We start from the raw sequence: 21,095 nt of genomic DNA, 5'->3' as shown, positions 1-21,095 counted from the left end.
AACTCGCGAGTAAATAACGCTTTCCTGTTTGCTGAATTAATGTTCGAACAATCGAAAACAATGTTGAAAACCATGGCAACAAGGAACTAGCCGTTTGAAACCAGCTAATGAAACGATGCATCAGAATTCGTGAACGAGAGACAGCTACACTACTTTCAGGAATATTTACCTATTTGATACTGGAACAACTGCTGAAATACAATCGGATACTATCAAGAACACTTCTCGCTGTCGGGTTATCGACATGACTCACGCGCAGTGCATTTAGGCCCATATGTTTGGAAAGGGGCTCTAAGGTTAGCAAAGTGGGCAGGTGTCCTGCGGACAACTAGTCCTTCCTAAGAATTAGCTGTCATGAATTGTAGGAGATTACTGAAGCACATGGCCGATTATTTGTCAAGATGATTGCTGAAATATTTCTACTTCGGTTTCAAATCACGACCAATTTTCTCAAGATGGTTACTCTGCTTGGTATGTGTATATTTTCTGTCTTTACTAATTGAAATATTTTATTTCGTTCTCTTCGTTCAGTTTGAGATTTTTTCATTTATCTTTGATTAATGAGGTTTGCAGGGTGATTTTACCATCAGCATGCATTGAATTCTAGCAAGCCCTAGCAAGTTATCGTGCACCGCCCGCAATATGGATCAATCTGTGATCAGTCAGTTCTCACCTTTCCCTCATTTGCTGCAATAGTTCTTTCTTTGAGTACATTAAAACAGCTCGCTCTTAAAACAAACTCTTTAAGGAAAATGTTAAGTCTGATCAGCACATGAGACTTTAGCACATTAGAGGCAAAAGAGCATAATTCCGTTATTTGCTTTTTGAAATGGTTAGATTTTTGACGAAGCATCGTTTAAAAAGATTATCATAAATATTTTAATGTTTTAGTCGATTAAACCTTCTTATTGTGTCTCAGCTAAGATCAGACAGCTACTAAATCGAAGCATCAGTTTGTCTGACAGTCCCAGATATGTTTAATGCAAGATATTTTGCGTCTAGACAATGTAAGGGGGACTGTCTTTTTCAAGAAGAATTTTTCAGAGTTTGCTTTCACCTTTCACACTGTTTTGCTGTTTGTAACACATTTTACACCTTAAATAAATGCACTCTAAGTTATGTGTTTGGATCTAAAATGTCAGCAACAAGTAATAAAATTATCAGTCCACAATTAATCATAATTTGTATTCAGATATCATTCCAACCTATCTTTACTGTACAAAATCTAGATTTGATAAAACACAAAACAACAATACCACCTAAAAGCTCATTATGGCTGCAGAAAACTACTGACTACCTATGCATTAAATTTGATTTGATAGCATTGCATATTTTGATTCCAAGAGAGTTTTTACCTTGACTTAATTATTTATGGATATATTTTCTCCCAAACGCAATGAATATTTTTGTAGTCCATTTTTGCTTAGACAAGCACAAAAATAATGACAAGTTATTTTTGCTTAGACAGAAATTCTTATTCAGTTTCCTGAAACTTGCATGATATAACAACTTGAGCAACAATGTATTTTATTAGCAATTTGAGAATACTAGCTTGAAGCTTGATCTTCCTTAAACCTTGGTGCTTGTGATGTAGTTGCCAAAGGCATTTTTGAATGAAAGTTGTTCAGAACAATAAAAGGCCACTGCAGATTTTAATATTTGGGAATAATATAATTTTGAAAACTTTTAATTCTTCCTGTTCTAGTTAATGTAAATTTTTTGTTCAGTAGGAAATAATATAAATTGTAAGTCAATGTAAATCCATTGACTCCTGATCCTGTTTCTTTCAATCTACCTTATTCTTGGGGAGACAGCCAAATTTCAAGATAAAAACTATTGTTAGAGCAGATACCAAATGATAGCATCTTCATTTTTATTATCAGCTTTGTTAACTGTTCTTGTGGTTTACAAATGCAGAAGTAATTGGATAGTGGCTGGTCACAAAATAGAAAATATTTGAGCAGTTAGTTATGAATATTGATTATCAAGTTTTAATTTATTGTAAAGAAATCTAAAGAAAATGCATATTTAAAAAAGTGGTTAATTAGTACAATAGATTTTGCAAAAGTGAAATGCCAATCCTATCATGTTAAGTCTATATTTGTTGAAATCTAAAATGTTCAAAGACAGTTCCTTTTTGTATTATAATTGAATTCCAAATGTAGATAATAACACAGACATTATAATGCAGATAATCACCCAACTGTTCACCTTATGTAATGGCATTTTCAGAAGGGGGCATTTCCTTATAATTTGCATTTCAGACAGTGTTAAGTCAATACAATGCTTTGCAGATAAAATTGGTAGAATCTTGGTTTTATGATCTTGGGCGAAAAAATAGCCTTTCTGAAAGATAGAAAAACCACCTATCCAGCTTTCAAAACTTACATAAAATATCTTGATGAATTCAGTAGCCTTTTCTGACCATTCTAATTGTTTGCTTAACCATCATTGAACAATCATATAATTGAGTTAGAATTTGGTTTGAAATGCCACGTTTTGGTTTATGGGCTGCTGCATATGTTATTAAACAGATTCTAGCCACAGCTTTGCTAATCTAGGTTGCATTGAACTTTAGTGGCTTTTTTTAAGTTTTAGAGCTGTATTTCACTGTTTTTACCAAATATACATATTGATAAGCATATTTGGTAAAAACAGTGAAAAACAGCTCAGGCACATCATAAATTGTTTTCTTCATATGCTTTGCTATGGTTTAGGATAAGGTTTGCTATGGATTGCTCTTCCCTATTTTTTGCCAAGCATCTTACCCTGAAATTATTCCTGTATCAATACAAACAATACTTGATATCACTTTTTGTGAAATTGTTACATGCCATTATCAAATCATAATTTTGCTTCTTAACAGGTATCCTTGCTCTCTGCATAACAATTGAAGCACAGAGTAATTTGCTGAATCCATCCATTCCACCACTGGCTGATTCAGCATTCATATCTGTGAGCAGTATATATAATGAAACAGCTAGCTATTCACAATCTTTAGTAACAGCTACATCCACTGCTGCAGTCAATGTTTTGGATACATCCAGCTTACAGACTTCATTTAATAATGTGAACACTTCAAGTTCGACTTTTCAAGACAATTCACTAAATAGTTTTTCTAGTGCTGCTTTTTATAATACTAGTCCACTAGCGTTAGCTCATTCAGCTAGCTCACAATTTTTTACAACTTTGAAAAGCGACAATGTCTCTCAATTTGTATCAAGCACTATTGGATCACCCTCAAACACATCTCTTCCTGAAGCAACAGTTTCTGCTGTGTCAACCACACTTAATTCCAGCCAAATTCAAATCTCATCAACAAGCTTAACTTTGATGGTAAAGAGGACGAATCAAATTATGTCACCAAACGCTACTGCAATATCGAGCTCTATTGCAGCATCGGTGAAAACTACCACTTTTACCACATCGTCCCTTGGAGTACCCACTGCCTCAACAAATCCGAATTCGTCGTCTTCCAGTTTTGCCTACAGTTTACCTTTATCTGTCACCGTTTCAACTCAAAACACTTCGCAAATCGTGATAGGTACAGAACCAATTCCTTCTCTTACAACCATTAGCACTAGTTTCTCACAGACTCCCATTTTAGAAACAAATAACACCGTTGCAACCAAAACAAACAACCAGCAATCGCCAACAAGAATGACTGTTGCTAGTTTGTCAGCTTCACACAGCTCCATTCCTGTAGCGGTGACATCGTCATATCATGCGAAAGCTTCTGTGTTAGTGCCACTACCGTCCACAACTGAATCTAGCTTGCCGTTACTACTGCCTTCTTCAAGCGTTGCTGATATCTCAACAAGTTCTTTGCTCAGCGGCCCTGGCAGCTTAAACGCCTCTACGTCATTTGACAGTACCACTTCAATCTATGCTTTGAACACCAGCTCATCAGCGTCGTATAAAACCGCATTTTCAGTGAGTAACATGAATAACAGTGCAGCATTTGGTACAGAAAGTATCTTCAGCCAACCTAGCGTGGTGTCAAAAGTTATTTCATCCCTGGCATCAGATCTCCAAGTCAGTAAGACATTAAATATTACGCTGAGTACTACCTTCGGGACACTTCCTCTGCCAAGCTCACCCACCTTGAGGGAGATGACAACAATAATTGGACGTGGCAGTAATACAAGCACTGTAAGCAGTGTGATTCTTTCAGCTACAGTGTCATCAAAACCAGAGATGTCGATTTCAAACTACAGTAAGGTACAACAAATAAGCACGTCAGTTATTGTTTCTCAATCGTCGATTCTGCCTTCAATTCAAAGTAAAGCCGTTTTTGATTCACAAGTGAGCAGCACACACGTCCAAGAAACAACTGTACTATACAGATCGCCAACTCCAGCTGTAAATTCTTTATCAGTTGAGAATTCCACAATATCTTCTGCCATCAAAGACACGATCATCGTCAGTCAAACTCGACATAGTACCCAATCTACCCCAAGCATAAGGCTGAATGAATCAGTATCCTCGGCTACTAATAGTATTATCACTGGAACAAGGTCAAGTTATGGTGTTGAGCATGGATCTTCTAGTGTTGTCTACACGCCAAAATTATCTGCAAGCCAACCAGTGCTATCTGCATCGAAGGTGTCATCTGGCCCGTTACAAAGCGCTTTTGTGATATCGACTATAATACCGTCCCAAGTATTACAACCAACACATAGTGCTCAAACAACTGCCGCAATCATCCGCACGAACAATACAGCAAATGGAACTGCATCAATTGTGAATGCTGGTGCTAGTAGTGCATCGCTGGTCCTTTTCTCTGGGGTAGCTTCAACACAAACCGCCAGCTCCTTGTCTCTGTCACGTTTAACTACAGCAACATCCACTATTTATAGATCTTCTGTGCTAGTAGATTCTATCACTACATTCAGCCTGTCGTCAAATATTCGCACCCCAGCTTTGGGAACAGAAGCGATTGGTGGCTCCTCCATTCGATCTAGAGTGACAACATTGTCTGTACCTGTTGGTTCTAGTATTGCTGTTGGTCGTATCTCATCTCAGCCAGTAGTAGCAAGCATTACTGATCAGTCAATTTACCCTTCACAAGTTACAGTCGTTGAACCATTCATTGTTTTTAGCTCACTTTACCCCTGCTGGATTACTATAGCGGTTAATTCAACTCCCTCTGCGTTGTATACCAATCAAACACAGAACATCGCAGCTGCTACTTTAGCAGAGACTCAGTCGAAACACACGGAAATGCTACCTCTAAGCATGATTAGCATTGCTACAACTGTCTCTCAAAGTCACCAGGCTTTCAGTACGCAAAGCTTGTTCTCTGTGTCTCAGAGCTCCATTAATCTGGTACCCAGTATTCAGGGAATTTCTGGTAAAAAGAGGAAAAGACGCGCAGTTATAGAAAACAGTAACAATGCAACATTAAATATCAATTCCAGTGAATCAGCAACTCAAACGTCTACTGTCTTCAACTTCACCATAATAGCGCCAGTTGAACCATTTACCTCCAACACGAGTTCCAATTTTGTGCCAACTGCGACATTACTTCAGAGCTTGCTGCCAAATTCTACATTTATCCATTCAGCGTCTATTGAGGGAAGCCAGAATCAGAGAACAACCGCTGGACCGGGCCAGTTAACGACTCAAATAGCTGCTTCAATTGCCTCCAACATGAGTTCAAATTTTGTGCCAACTGCAACACTGCTTCAGAGCTTGCTGCCAAATTCTACATTTATCCATTCAGCGTCTATTGAGGGAAGCCAGAATCAGAAAACAACCGCTGCAGTTGGCCAGTTAACGACTCAAATAGCTGCTTCAATTGCCTCCAACATGAGTTCCAATTTTGTGCCAACTGCAACACTGCTTCAGAGCTTGCTGCCAAATTCTACATTTATCCATTCAGCGTCTATTGAGGGAAGCCAGAATCAGAGAACAACCGCTGCAGGGGGCCCTGTAGCAACTCAAATAGCTGCTTATATTTCCTCCAACATGAGTTCCAATTTTGTGCCAACTGCAACACTGCTTCAGAGCTTGCTGCCAAATTCTACATACATCCAGTCGGCGTCTGTTGAGAGAAGCCAGAATCAGAGAACAACCGCTGCAGGGGGTCCTGTAGCAACTCAAATAGCTGCTTCAATTTCCTCCAACATGAGTTCCAATTTTGTGCCAACTGCGACACTGCTTCAGAGCTTGCTGCCAAATTCTACATTTATCCATTCAGCGTCTATTGAGGGAAGCCAGAATCAGAGAACAACCGCTGCAGGGGGCCCTGTAGCAACTCAAATAGCTGCTTCAATTTCCTCCAACATGAGTTCCAATTTTGTGCCAACTGCGACACTGCTTCAGAGCTTGCTGCCAAATTCTACATTTATCCATTCAGCGTCTATTGAGGGAAGCCAGAATCAGAAAACAACCGCTGCAGTTGGCCATTTAACAACTCAAATAGCTGCTTCAATTTCCTCCAACATGAGTTCCAATTTTGTGCCAACTGCGACACTGCTTCAGAGCTTGCTGCCAAATTCTACATTTATCCATTCAGCGTCTATTGAGGGAAGCCAGAATCAGAGAACAACCGCTGGACCGGGCCAGTTAACGACTCAAATAGCTGCTTCAATTGCCTCCAACATGAGTTCCAATTTTGTGCCAACTGCAACACTGCTTCAGAGCTTGCTGCCAAATTCTACATTTATCCATTCAGCGTCTATTGAGGGAAGCCAGAATCAGAGAACAACCGCTGCAGTTGGCCAGTTAACGACTCAAATAGCTGCTTCAATTGCCTCCAACATGAGTTCAAATTTTGTGCCAACTGCAACACTGCTTCAGAGCTTGCTGCCAAATTCTACATTTATCCATTCAGCGTCTATTGAGGGAAGCCAGAGTCAGAGAACAACCGCTGCAGTTGGCCAGTTAACGACTCAAATAGCTGCTTCAATTGCCTCCAACATGAGTTCAAATTTTGTGCCAACTGCAACACTTCTTCAGAGCCTCCTTTCAAAATTTACGTCTGCCCAGTCAGCTTCTGTTGATGGAAGCCAGCTGAAACATTCAACCCAAACAGCCAACAATGTGTCCAGCCAGACAGGTGCTTCATTTGAATTTTACACTCCTGTTGTTACTTCAACATTGTATAAGCGCTCTGTATCAAATTCGGTATCTTCAGTTGCGTCAGCGTCTGTTTTACGAAGCCAAGAACAAAGGACATCAAATATAGCTGAAAACATGAGCAACATAACTATTGTTTCGCTCAATATAAGTTCCACTATTACACCAACTGCGATAGTGCCACACACCTCAATTGAAAGTTTAGTACCATCTCCATCAGCATCACTTTCAGGAAGTCAAAGTCAACAAACCACTCAAACAGTTGGCAACTCAAGCAGTAGGGCTTTTAAGAACAGTGTATTTGTATCAAGCGAAACACCCTTGTCCTCTTTGGTTAGTGATTTAACATCGTTGACATTCCATTCAATATTTGCAAGTGAATCGATGCAGTCAAAGAGTACTGAGCTAATTGCATACCCGGTTTCATCAGAACTGCCTTCAGTGACGCCTGCCTTGAATCAAACACCGTTGTCTTCATCACTGGATGCTTCATCGTCAGTTCTTCAAAAAGCAGTTTCAAGCTCTGGTATTTCATCAGTTGCAGGAACAGTAACCGTGACGTCAACTCTAGGTTTGTGTGTCGCATACTATACAAGTAAAGTTTTCCCATCTAGCATTGCAGCATCATTGTCTACAGTCACTCCTGCATTGCTTAGCAGAACGTCAATTGTTACAGGAACAGAGAGAACACTGGCTCTATCAGCTTATCTGACACCGTCTTCGGAGGCCATTTCTTCTAGTTATGTGTCATCAGGGCCTAACGTCACTTCAGTAAGCAGACCTTCGCAACAAGTGCTTCCATCATTGTCGTCTCCAGAAATATCACTAGCCATGACTGCAAATCAATCTAGGCTGCCTTTTTCAACATTGCAGCCAGTAATGTCATCTAGTCTTGTGATGCCTTTGATAACAACAGCTAAAGAGCCAATCTCTGGAATATTGTCCACGCACACAGCGGTGATACCAACAGTAGAAACTGTCTCATCGGCCAGAATGCTGACAACAAGTCATTTACAAGCCTCAACTGTTATTTACTCTTCATCGATGAAATTGGCTACTCAAACAAGCAGCTCGTATCCAAGTTTCAGCGTAATTGCTCCTTCTGTTTCTATGGGTATGCAGTCTGGCTCAAGTTTTACATCGTCGGCCATTCAGTTTTCCATGACAAAAATACATACTCTTGGGCAAGCCAGTTCGCTATCTACTCCACTAGCAGCAAGTTCAGCGCAAGTCGTGTCTAAGTCTTCTGACCTGACTTCAGTACCTGCAGCAGCAAGTTCAGCGCAAGTCGTGTCTAAGTCTTCAGTATTGACTTTTACTCCAGTGGAGACTCAGTCCAGTTCTCGTCACGTCATCTCGGATGTTTCCACGCCTGTTACACTGCAGTCATCTAGTTACCCAAAAACTTCAAGTTCAAGTCGAATAGCACCGATAGAAAGCTCGAGAATCGCGTCTCTGAGAGTCTCAGAGGTCTCTTCTCACCCTAAATCTCAATATTCAGCTGTTGCGTCATCTGTATTTTCATCTGCAGCAATCAAAAGTCAGTCAACACAAACCTCCTCAGCCTTACAATCGTTGCCAACTTCTTCCGTACAATCAAGACCAGTAGGAGGTTCTTCGATGTCTGCAGTATTCTCAGCCTCGATTGGCAAGGCAAGTATCCTTGTAACCACTGTTTCTATAAGCACAACCAGAACTTTATCAACCGCCGTAGCTAGAACGATTGTCACTCCTCAGCCAACTCCTGCCATTCCAACGACAATTCCAATTTTTCGCGCGTTGTGTCGACTGTTACTGAGTGTGCCTCTCACTGTCGATTTCACTACGACGCAGTTTAAGAATGACATCGAATCGAATTTGGCAAAAACCTACGACAGGTTGTTGTTTCCTGCCCGCAGAAAAAAGAGAGCTGTCACTCAAGGATCAACAACTGTCAATGTAAGTCTTATTTCCAGATATCATTTCCTTTGCTTATCAATTTTTGATAGAAAAATGTCTGAAAAAAATTGCACATTTACACACATATATTCTCAAAAAATGTTCAATCTGTTTTAAATTACACCCATTTTTGTCTACTATTCACTAGGTTTTAATTTTGGATAAATCTAATTAGCTTGAAAAGGGATCATACTTCTCCCTAAATTGTTTTGATTTTGAAAAGTTGTTAGCTCCTGAAATAGAGTGAAAGCGTGCTTTATCGTGACTTTGTCATGTTGATTACGTGTTGATTTGCTTGATTATTTTATTAATCGTTTAATCAGTAATTTTATAAGCATTCTAATGCTAGAACTTAGATCAAAAACACAGAATCTCGTTTTATTTATGCTTGGCTGTTTTAGAATTTGCCTTTTCTGTTCTCCCAGAAGCAACATGTTTGCATAAAATCTATTGCCATGTGATCTTGTTAAGAGTGAAACTGGGAGCTGCAACTTAGAACCGTTCTGTTCCTCATATCAAAATAGGTGCAGCTCCGCCCATACGGCATCAAGCACTTAATGACAGACAGGTATAACCGTAATTGTTTTTAGAAGATTTGATTTTTAAGGCATGAAATTGTGATTGAGAGAGAGATTTACATAGCAAACTTTGTTGTAACTTATGTACGATTTTCTATAAGGTGACGGCAATCAAACGCGAGGGAAACAGTGAGACCATCGAAGTTCAGTTTTACGTAGAAGAAAACAACACAGTTGTCAGCGCGAGCAAGGCCAGTGCCACCTTAAATCAACTGACGCCAAGTGCTCTTAGTCAGCGTGTCAAGTATACGGTATGTCAAGTCTTTTGTTACGTGACGTATTTTTTTCCATTTACATTAGAATTTGTTTGCTATCGATCATTTTGTTTTCTTCTCTTCAGCTAAAAGGCCGTATCCTATGCATATGTTTACCCATCCAAAATATACTTTCTGATCTAGATTTGATATATAATTTATAAGCAATTTTTTTAAGACATATTTTTTATTATTTCGAATACTTTAACCATTCCACACTGTGTATTATTGAATTGAGTTACGGTTACTTTCCGATTTCTTAAGCTAAAATCTTTTTCTTTTTTAGACCTCAAATTGATATCTAATACTGTTTCATATCAAAGACCCTTCTCTTTGTTAATGCTAGTCTCAGCTATGTCACTCCATATATCCGTCTGGCTTCCACTCGGAAAACATATCCACTAATTTGCTGAACATTTTCTTACAGGCTTTGTCACCCGTCACGGCAGTTGATGCAACAACTCCGGTTACCACCCCCCGTCCTGCTGAAAATCTGTTGCTTGGAATGGTTCTTACTGATGACGTCAAGAACAATATTTCTTCTGGAAATAACAAAGCAGTTTTTGAGCAGAAAATGGCAAATCAATATAAGACGAACAACAAACTATCCAGTGAAGTCATTTTTACTGTAAGTTTTTTCATCAAAGCAATTGATTTTGCTCCCGCAAATTGTTTGTTTTTCATTTCGCATTCTGTTGTGCGATTTTGCAACAAGCTCAAACCAAAGTATAGTAGCTTGTTATTGGTACAAATATAAGAGATGTGATGATGCAGCACCGAACATATTCACATCAACTTTTTCAATAAAATTACACTATGTAATCCCCTTTTTACTATCCACTTTTTTCTCTCAATTTCATTTTATGTTTACTGTCTCGCCAAAGAGATACATACCTTTTCCGAAGGTATGGAATTTGAATGTATAGTGTTGCATTTAAAACGAACCTGTCTTGTTCTACGGTATTTTATTTATGTCATATAGTAACGTTTTTGTATAGAATCCTTACTCATAATAGCCATTTTGAATAAACCATGCCATGATTGGTTGACAAACTTGAAATCTCCTGATTGACATTTTTAATTTTTTTATTTTCCAGGTCATCTATATAAAACATGAACCAAAAAGCATTGTTTACTTGGAATTTTATGTCAATGTTTCTGGAGTGACACAAAACGCCACGGACGTTCAGTCATCTTATACTAACCCTACAACACGAGTGACTACTGCTACTCTAAGCGCCCTCTTGGGAATGACGGTAAGTTTCTGAATACCCTTTTTTCCATCAGCCCATAACTAGCACTTCAGCGATTTAATGCCCCTGGGGGTGCCCCTCTTGGGTGTCTGCTACTTTTAACAACTAGGACTTGCTTTTATGCCGTGCCTATCAAATGTCGCTGCATTAGACTTTTGCATGTTTTCAATATCATCCCAATCTCTCTTCAAACAAAGTCGTTCTATATATTCTGTAGGGCTTCACTGTTGTCTCATTGATTTTTTAGTATCCTGTAGGTATAATGAGTCTAACAATACCCTTCTATCCCCTCGCTTCCTTAAGTGACCAGGGCAAAATATTTTGTCTGAGAATTGTTCTGTAATATGGTGCTTGATACCCCAAGGTGGTGCCCATTTTTAATGTACAATTTCAAGCCTTATCTCTTATTTCCCCTCTATTTTATAGCGTTTCATTACATATTTCGCCATTTTTCACAGGTAATTTCATTGCCTTACGCTGTTGCAACAGTCGTAACTTCGCCAGTTTATCAGGTGCAAATGACAATAAAATCAGTCAGCTCAAGCACTAGCTTCAACAGTAGCGCATTCAAGAATGATTTGGAGTTACGAATCGCATCGCTGTATCGACTTGCGAAAGATATTACGGCCCGTCGTAAGCGAAGAGCAGTGACTAGCATATCTGCATCGGTGAGTCTTGCGAGCTGCTTAGCTACAGTTAATTTATAAATTTATGACTGGCTTCTTCTGCTTGCGTCTCTGCCTTTTAAGATGTCGTACATGAAGTATTGGAAAAATTCATTGCAATTTTTTGAAGAGTTTTGAAGAACCTTTGGTGTCAAGTATTAGGCCGCCATGTATGACTACAAAAGCTTTCAATTTCTCAGTTAATCTTTTTCAATTATATATAGATCTTTACACACCATTATGTCTTGCAGATCGTTTCTTTGACTACATCCACAAACAATCAAGCTGTCGTTGTTTTCTTTGTGCTTGATCGAGGTGAGGTCCTTGTTGGAGTGACGTTAGCTACAATTTTAAACAGAGTTCAGGTGAATCAGATGTCAAGCATACTTGGAGTTGAGGTAAGACAACCAATCCCATCTAGCAAACCTAATGACGAAAGGCTTGTCTTTTATGAAAAGAATTTCATGAATTTTAATTGCAAAAACCCTGTGCAGGACTTTTGTGTTAGTTGTCTAAAAATTATTTATACATTCAAAGCAGTTTTCTTAAAAGAATCTGATTTGATGTGAGTTTACTTGCAATTTTTTAACAAGAAATTGTTTTCATTTTAATCCTCGAGGCTTTCTTCTTTTTAGGTTGTCAAGGTTCCAACTGCAGTAGAAGTAGCACCAAAGAAAGCTTCGTCAGGTGACAACTTTTTGTGGGTAATCGGCGTTGCCGTGGGAGCCTTCGTTCTTGTGCTTATTGTGTTTGCTTGCCTGTACTGGAGATGGACCATGGGTGGGCCTAAGAGAAAGCTCGACATAGAACAGATTCAAATGAAAGATAAAACAGAAGATAAAGGAATGGTATGGATCTTTTATCCAAATGATATCTTTTAATCTGTTTTTTGCAATAACTTACAACTGTTATAGCATGCATGCTCAGGAGGCTTTTTGAACATAAAATATTCTCTGCTAGATGAAAAATGTATAAATTATGCTAGAATAATTGTAATGAATTATTCATGCTAAATTATTATGCAAAGGAATTCAGTGATTTTCATTCACTTTGCTCTCTGTACTGCACTTAACGGTATGCATTTTGTATACAGGGCTATGGTGGCTACAGAGACATTGCCAAGTATGCAGAGGGAAGGAGCCAGGGAGGTCCGGCTCTTAAAACTACTACCTTCACAGCGCCCGCTGACCAAGATGAGAGACCAGATCTTTCAAGATCGATGAGAAGAAAGGTGAAACCACGTGAAACTCCTTCGCAGAAAGCCTATGTTGCTCGTTCTGGAAGGCAAGTCGTCCGATCTGTCTTTTACATTGAAACAGCATGATGCTGAAATCTGCTTCTCTATCATAGAATGAAATGAATTAATTGAAATCGTAGAATAAATTAATGACTTATGGTCTTCACTACTCTAGGCAAAACATTGCATACGAAGAGTCGGAGGAGGATGAGGACGATATGGAGGATGATATTGGAGACGACGAGGATGATTACGAATCAGATATTCCTCCGGCAAAGACAACTGAACCCAAGCGACCAGTATCCGCTAAGAAGGCGGTTGAAGTGCAACCAGGGCCTAGCCGTGAGCAGAGAAGAATTGCTGAGCCGGTGCAGAAATCAAGCGAGGCACCAAAAACTAAACATATCGAAAGCGAGGATGAAGAAACTGAATCAGACGAAGAGATTCCACAACAACAACAAATGGTTAGTTGCTTTGTTAGGAAAACGTTGCTTTTGAACCAAGAGGATTTACTTCCAACTCCTTCTATCGGTAATGTTCTAAGAACTTTGAAACTTGTATAACCAGCTGTCAAATGCTGTTTAAAAGGAGTTAAACGGTAGAATTTTAAGGTCAATAGCACAGAAGGCAGGTTGGAAGATCTGGGAGAACTTTGGGAAGCTGTCAGAAAGCTGTTTGAATGGGAAAAGATGAATGAATTGTACCACAAAAAGCCCAAAAAAGTGTGTCCCAACATCACGAATGAAATTTTAGGGCACTCTTGCTGATATAAAGACACTCAACGTTTATTTTACTCTTAATAACTTTTTAAAGGTTATTTATTTGTGTAATGCAGTCATTGTAGCCAAATTATTCGTTTGGAGGAATGCTTTCATTTCAGCGATCATTCAAATACTTCGGCCTTCATTTAAAGCACCGACAATCATTAAAATTCTGATGCTTATCATGCTTTATTTTCAGCTTGAGACTTCCAGATCTGCAGCTGCTGAACTACCTCCACTGGCACAAATGAAAGACGTCCAAGAAGCACCCAGCTACCCACCTGTCCGTTTCAGAACTAATATTGAACCAGATGCACCAGCAACGGAACACTTGCCGCCCATTTTGAAGCACACTTCATTAACGGGTAGAAAGTTACCGGTAAGTGTACTTACATAAAAACATGGAGGGGACAGTTGCCGAAAAAAGGGTTTTATGTCGATATGAGCTTTGTAACACTTCATATTTGATCTATTTTGAAGAGGAGGATTAATAGCATGGTAGCACAGAAATGATTTCTTGCAGCATTTGTCAGCAAATCAATGTAGGTCTACTCCTTTCTTGCTCATACTCTCTGGTCATCTTACCCCCTTGATTCATCCGCCTTGACGTTGCTAGTATATTTTAAAGCCATATTAGTATTTTTGGGTTAGAAAGGATTTCAGTATTACTTTACTGCATTTAAAGTAAGTTAAAAAATTTTTATTTTTCTTATATGTTTACGTTAAATGCCTTTTTAAATATACCCCGAATGCCAATGCCGCAGGGATACAAAGGTATTCAATCTTATATTAAATCAACCTAATCTATTAATGTAATATTCTACAGCAGATAGATGTGGACCTTAAACAGAAGGCTGATCTTGAAAGAAATCGTAATAAACAGCGTCAGAGATTGCGAGCTTCGGGAAGGAGGCCAGGTACAAGAGAGGCTGATTTAGAAACAACGAACACCAAAAGCAGGGATTGGAGAAAAGCTCAGTCTGATTTTGATGCAATTCTTGACCCATCACTATCTATGTCATCAAGAAAAAGGTAAATTCAAGCTAGATTACCCCGTATATCATTGATGCTAGTCAGTGAGTTCAATTTAGTGTGTTCAATTCTGAGCTCAAAGTTGGCAGGTTTTATTAACTTTTAGTTAAGACTAGAGCATTAACAACTATTCTAAATTTTAGAAAGTTTTTTTAGCGCCGAAAACTCCTTTGTTCGGTTTTGAGTTATTTCTTATTTATAACTCTCTCAGCGATCCCTTCTAAGTTCTATCTGTTCGGAACTAGTTAACCGTTTTCCTCACTTTTGTTTAGTCCGAGGTCGCAAAAAAGAGCAAGGCGTCGAAACAGGCTCAGGAGAAGTCATAAAGTGGACATTGCGATCGACGGGCCTAGAAAGAGGACTGATGAAAATGAAAATGTAAAGTTGAATAATTACATGATGTTGAACAGCCCAAGTCATAGTACAACGGTATGTTGGTTTTTTACCCATTTCTAAAGTCATGCAAAGTAGGGGATTAGATAATGAATTTTAGTGAACTCGAGTTTGTGAGTGGGACATGTGTTTTTTTTAAAGCGGCCAAAGAATTAGTTATCGGATTTGGAATATCTTAACTATGCCAGTGCAGCATTGTAATATTTCCTCGAAAAGCATTGCAATGGGGAAGTTGGATTTCCTAGAAACTGGCTAATTTGGTTCACTGCCTTGAACTTCGCCATCACTGCATTGATATGCATCTTTAAATCCTCCGTCTTTTTATTTCTGCCTTTTTAAATTTTACTTAATGAAAAGATTTGTGAAAAGTTGATTTTTACGGAAGATATTTTCACCAGCTAGAAAATCTTTTACCAAATGAGGGATTTTTTATTTCAGGTTGAAGAGTCTGATGACACAGACACGAAGAAAGAGCGGGATTCAAACATCGAAGAAGCGAGAGAAAGGATCCACACTCTTCTTGACGATGCGTTCTCATTTCTTCAGCCGCATCGAAAAACGAACAAGGAGTCGCCTAGGCCTAAAATTGTAGAAGAGGCGATGTCAGTACGGAACGAGGCACCAGTGAACCAAGCACCTATCCTCCCCAGCCGCTATACAGGTATAAGCAGATTCTTTTTCTCTAAAAACCTTTATTCCTTCTTATTTACGTCACTGCTTCTCCGGTGTTGTTTTATCATTGTCACATATTGATTCCAAGTTAGTTGTGTCACATACCTGCTGTCTTGGAAACCCATTCATACGAAAGTAAACATCAAATTACAGAACTTAAAATGATTTAATGTAATATTTCTACCTTATTTTAGTACCCGCACTCCCACCTCCTCCACACGGACGTGCCACTGCTCCTCCGCCTGGTGACAGAAAGCGGACATTCAACTATCCTGTTTATGAACTGCCACCCGAACATTCAAATGGAATGCAACCATTAAAGCCAGTGTTGACAAAAGAGCCAATGGTTGTAATGGATCGCAACGACAGAAGCAGGTACGAATACTCAGTTGCATTTACAACCTTTATACGGGGGGGGGGGTAATGATATGGAAGAACAAGGGGGCACTCGCAGAAACTTCTTCAAAAGCAAAAAGTAGAAATAGGTTTTGTTTCGCAATTTAAAGGGGGCCCCAGTCCATGAGCTTCCCGAGATCTACACCAATGCTTTCATTTTATCCTTAGCTTGTTTATTAATTGGTAAGGGATATAACGATGTCACTCTTTTGTTAAAGACAAAAATGTTTAAGTCAAGCATGGCCATAACCCTTTGGTGCTTGTGCTCGTTACGCTATAGAAGCAAAATTTTGGGAAAAAACTGCTTTGAACGATGGGTAAAATCTTGACCAGTTCTAAGGCAGTTTCAGCGAACACGTCTCAGACGAATGCATTTCATTTTACCTTTGTAAGCTCCTAGTTTCTTTTTTCAGGTATCTCAGTCAGCGTCTTGGACAACCTACTTACGTAAGGCCTTACAGTTCATTTGCATATCCATTTGAGCAATCGCCCAGTGAACAACCAGTGTACATAACACCAGTAAAACAACAAGCCGATGGCTTTGTAAGTAGCTACATTTTCATACTACTAAACTATCTCTGAATCCTCGATTCCTAATTAGAATTAAAAGGCTGTATGACTGGTTACTTCATAAATATCAGGAAAACCTTTGACAGAAAATTAAGAAGCATGCACGTATATCAAGGCCACACTTAAATGATAACGGTTCTGGAATGAAACAGCGATGCGAATTGAGCTCAAGGCCGAGTTAGTAAGATTCAAGATGTTTTCATTACGACAAAGAGATGTTCTATGGTAAGGTCGGTTCCCTGGCTCACCCGATCTCCCTCTCCCAAAGTTCATTTGTTCCTTTTTCTTTGACTGAGTAAGATACTCTAGTTCTGATGTAGAGCAAAGCCAGGCAATTCATTAACGTTAGTCTCTAATCCAGCTCTTTGTCCAAATCTGTATGTATGAGGACGCTAAGATCTTTGACTTGTGCTTATAGGGTGGTGTTATTTGGAGTCCATATGCCAACGAGGCAATACGGGAAGACATCAATAGCAGCACTGCACCTGTGAGTATCTATCTATTATTACTTTGCATCATATAAGTAATACGTATTATAACCGAATAAGATTTTGGTACCGCAAAATTCGAAGATGGCATGAAGATATTAGGCTATGTTTCCGCTTTTTCGTGCTATCTTCAAATGCAGATTGTTGCACATATACACGATTTGCGATCGCAAAATATCTGTTACATAGCCAGCTCCAAGGGTTCAATAGCTATTCTAAGCTAAGAATAAGATCAGGAGCGTACCTACCGGGTGATGTGGGGGTGTGGGGGTGTGGGGGTGTGAGGGAGTGGTACACCCCCCACTTTTGGAAAGTTGGTCGGTAAGTTTTACGGAAGTCGGTAAATGTTATGGGCTGTCGGTAGATGCGTATCTTGATAGCACGTGGAAGGATCTCATTTACTCGTAATTGACAAGATCATATTGATAAAACAGTAAAAATTCATTATACATTGACTCGCAAGAGTTGAATCGTCAAGGTACGCCCCTGCATAAGAGATTATCAAAAAAGAATATTGAGCTGGCATTACCAATCCACAGAACTCTTAAGTGTATGCTAGCCACGTTTCCTAGGCGGAGAAGCATCATGTGACCACTTTTGCGCACGTAGCATTGCTTTAAAACGTTTGGCTTTTAAAAACGACAACTTTGCTAATTCTTCCAGGTTTCCTAACATATTCTTTGATTTATCGCATAACGATAAACAAGTATTTTTTTACGCTGTTCTTGAAACCATAGTAAAGATAAGGGAGGTTATTTTTGGGACGTATATTGACGTATATGCTTAGGCCTTGAAAGGATTGAGAAATTTGTGACCATTTGGAGCCTTAAGACAGAAAGACCCCCTTTGGTTCTAAAGAAGGCCTCAAAGTGTTTATTCATGTTAATGATTTACAAATTTTCAGCAAAAACAGTATTTTTATTTTTCTATTTGTAATAAAAAGGGTATAAGCTTTCTGATTTCAAACGTCTTTTAGAACGGTCTGGACGCAGTAGTTTGTGCTAATTTTCTTCCTGCAATGAAAGGGTCAATTTGTTCTTGCAGCTTTTCAACACAATGCCATCACCCTTACCAGAGCGATACAACATACAGTCAACTCCAATCGCATCAACACCAATGAAAATGAAACAGCCTCGCCATACGTCAGTCGATATGAGCACGTATGGCTACGGAGGCACGCCGCAGCCGTTAATACGCGCTATAAAGGATGAGCTAGTGAGACTTTCACAAAGTGCGAAAGGAAAAACTCAAATCGAAGAGTTGCCATCGAGTCAAACGCATCCATCGATGAGCTAGCAGATAGTTTAACCAAAAAATATATTTTATATGCTCGACGGTTTTATACTCTTGTGATCCTACACGAACAGCAAGTTGCTGCCCCAGCTTGCCTCAACATACCAAGGAAGCTGCTAACATAGTTTAGTTTAATTTGTCATAACGATGAGGGACTTTTCTAAGTGAGATGTGGATATAGTTGACAATCATAGTACGTGACATTTCTACGTGATAATTCCGTGAGAATTATGTAACTATAAATTATATATATATATATATTTAAATTTGTTTGTATTGTTCAAGTTGATTTTGATATTTATTCTGTTCATGCTACGATTTTTTAATCGTAATTATTCTCTTTTGTTTTGAAGTGGATGAATTTTTAAGTTTAGTTATGCTAATTTCAATGTAAATACAAAACAACTGTATCATTTCTCTTCCTGAAAGCAATCAATAATGGGTATTCCTGAATTAACTTCAAGTTTGTTTGATGATGTTCTTTTTGATAAAAACTGCATACTTTATTTATCTTCTTACTGATTATCTTCCGCTCCAGGTAGCTCAAAGTAGATTTTCCAAGAAGAGTATTTAGGAAGTAGACTGATTGCTTTCAGGAAGTAGATTGATTGCTTTCTTCTTTGTTTATGGTTTTTGATAGATCTATGGAGAACTCGTTTCGTAATAGGTACTTTAGTTAGAATCAACGATCCTTTTTTTAAAGTGCATCATTAAGAAATGCAGAGAAGCTGTAGCTGGAGATTTCAAGCTGCTTATTATTTTGCAATTATACATCTACAATAATATGTTTGCCATTACTAATGAATGGTGTCTTGAAAAGTGTATCATCACTTTTATCTATTGGAAACCACGAGTGCAAACAAACCAGTCAAAACGAAATTAATGTCCTAGCCCTCTATAAGTCCACAAGTTTTGCCAGTTACTTACTAAGGATAATACACCAAAGTGCTTTAATCAAACCATTTTAACTCTTTATAGGACCACCTTAATTTAAAAGAACTACCTTATTTTGTTAACACCACCCTCTATGGAATGACCATCTTAATTGACTAGCTACCTTTATTCATTGACTTATCTACACTGATCATTAAAACTCCACTAGTGACTATCGTTTGTGTTGAAAAGGAAAGAAATATGAATTCATTCTTATGAATTATATTTCCATAATTTTCTTGTTATCCATACTAACTAGCTGATTGATGATGAACTGGCAATATTCTTGTCTTACAGAAACCCTTATTGAATTTGTAGAAGATTTTAACATAGGCCTCTCAAGTTGAAGATCTAGTTGTTGATTGTTTTTAACAAATTTTGGATAGATGAAGACCTTCTTTAATAAAAAATCTTTTTCTCTGAAATTGTGTACTGCTTTATAATTAGTCTATTAATGGCGTGCAATACCTACGATCTTTGCCTAGATTATCCAATTCCTGAAAAGTGCAAGTATCTTTTCCCACCCCCCCCCCCCCAAACACAAATCTTATTGTATAAGTAAGAATTTTTTTCAAAGCGTCATTTGTCACTTTAAGCGTCATTTCTAGACGTCATTTAAATCTATTTTTGTTTAAAGGGGAAGAGAAGAAGTCTTGAATGCAACCTGTTTCAATCGACATGTGTGTTTCAACAAAATTGAGTATTTTACTTCTCTCTCAGCAGGCACCGCGCAGCCATTGGGCTAGCAGGGGCTATAGCCCCCCCCCCATTTTTTGGCAATTATAGGCTACAAATTTTTGGAAGGTTTACTCTAACGCAACTTTGGATAGTTTACTCCTATGTAGGAGCAGTTCTTTTTGACTGGGAACCTTCTTTTTCATTCTCTAGGTGTTTTATCTTTTTTAATGATATGATGTATTTTCTAGGTTGGTTAGCTTGGTGTTTTGTTACTCTCAAAATGATTTTATCTATTTTTATAGTTATTGATAACTTCTCTGAATAAGACTGTTTATAAAAATTGAGTAGAAATGAAAAGCATTTTCTAAAAGGGGTGTTTTTCAGCGTTCTGGAGGGCGTGGCCTCAAAAAAATTTGGTCACACCCATTTCAGCCCCTCCACTTTTAGACTGGTACGCGGTCCCTGTCTCTCAGTGTGACAGAAAATTTGCGACAAAGCTTCCTCCGTCTCTTTTCCCCATAGCTAAGACAATTCAATCATCATACCTGCGCAGCCTCCATCTCACCAGTTTGTCTGTAAGGGGGGGGGGGGGGGAGATGGTGAGCACTACGTCTACTTTATTCTCTCTTTTTTTACCTCGTATGCATGGGCTCCAAAACAGGTTGAAAGTGGAGGAAAAGGGAAAATGTAGCACCCACAGCAAAAGGTTTGGAAAAAGGTGGGAGGGGGGCTAGGGCCCCCATACCCCCTTCATCAGAGGCCCTGGTATAATCAAGATGATGTGAATCGATTAAATTCGTTGCTAGTCCTCATCAATCCGAAGGCGTCTGTTTCCAATGCCCCAATCGTCGCAAATTCCTTACCTTGAATT

General features: G+C 38.7%; 1 protein-coding gene across 1 annotated transcript; it reads left to right on the top strand.

Moving 5' to 3' along the window:
• The first annotated feature begins 47 nt into the window (after nt 1-47).
• LOC135695382 (uncharacterized) lies at nt 48-20,070 on the top strand. Its single transcript, XM_065214452.2, has 18 exons — nt 48-471; nt 2,867-9,021; nt 9,701-9,850; nt 10,281-10,481; nt 10,951-11,109; nt 11,565-11,774; nt 12,023-12,169; nt 12,407-12,619; nt 12,865-13,055; nt 13,184-13,472; nt 13,969-14,148; nt 14,596-14,801; nt 15,074-15,230; nt 15,633-15,855; nt 16,061-16,241; nt 16,676-16,805; nt 17,251-17,319; nt 18,365-20,070. The coding sequence occupies exons 1-18, from the start codon at nt 402-404 to the stop codon at nt 18,614-18,616; spliced, it is 9,183 nt and encodes a 3,060-aa protein (XP_065070524.2). The 5' UTR covers nt 48-401; the 3' UTR covers nt 18,617-20,070.
• Nucleotides 20,071-21,095: the final 1,025 nt, after the last annotated feature.

This window comes from Rhopilema esculentum, chromosome 2 (assembly GCF_057945365.1).
Source record: "Rhopilema esculentum isolate cy_ngs chromosome 2, ASM5794536v1, whole genome shotgun sequence".
Taxonomy (NCBI): Eukaryota; Metazoa; Cnidaria; class Scyphozoa; order Rhizostomeae; family Rhizostomatidae; genus Rhopilema; species Rhopilema esculentum.
This window is presented reverse-complemented; position numbering and strand designations above follow the sequence as displayed.

Bases quoted from the DNA above. Each gene is read 5' to 3' on its own strand.
- LOC135695382 (XM_065214452.2), top strand. From the start codon at position 402: ATGATTGCTGAAATATTTCTACTTCGGTTTCAAATCACGACCAATTTT. The intron at 472-2,866 runs GTATGTGTATAT...GCTTCTTAACAG, and splicing joins CAAGATGGTTACTCTGCTTG to GTATCCTTGCTCTCTGCATA. The intron at 10,482-10,950 runs GTAAGTTTTTTC...TTTATTTTCCAG, and splicing joins CCAGTGAAGTCATTTTTACT to GTCATCTATATAAAACATGA.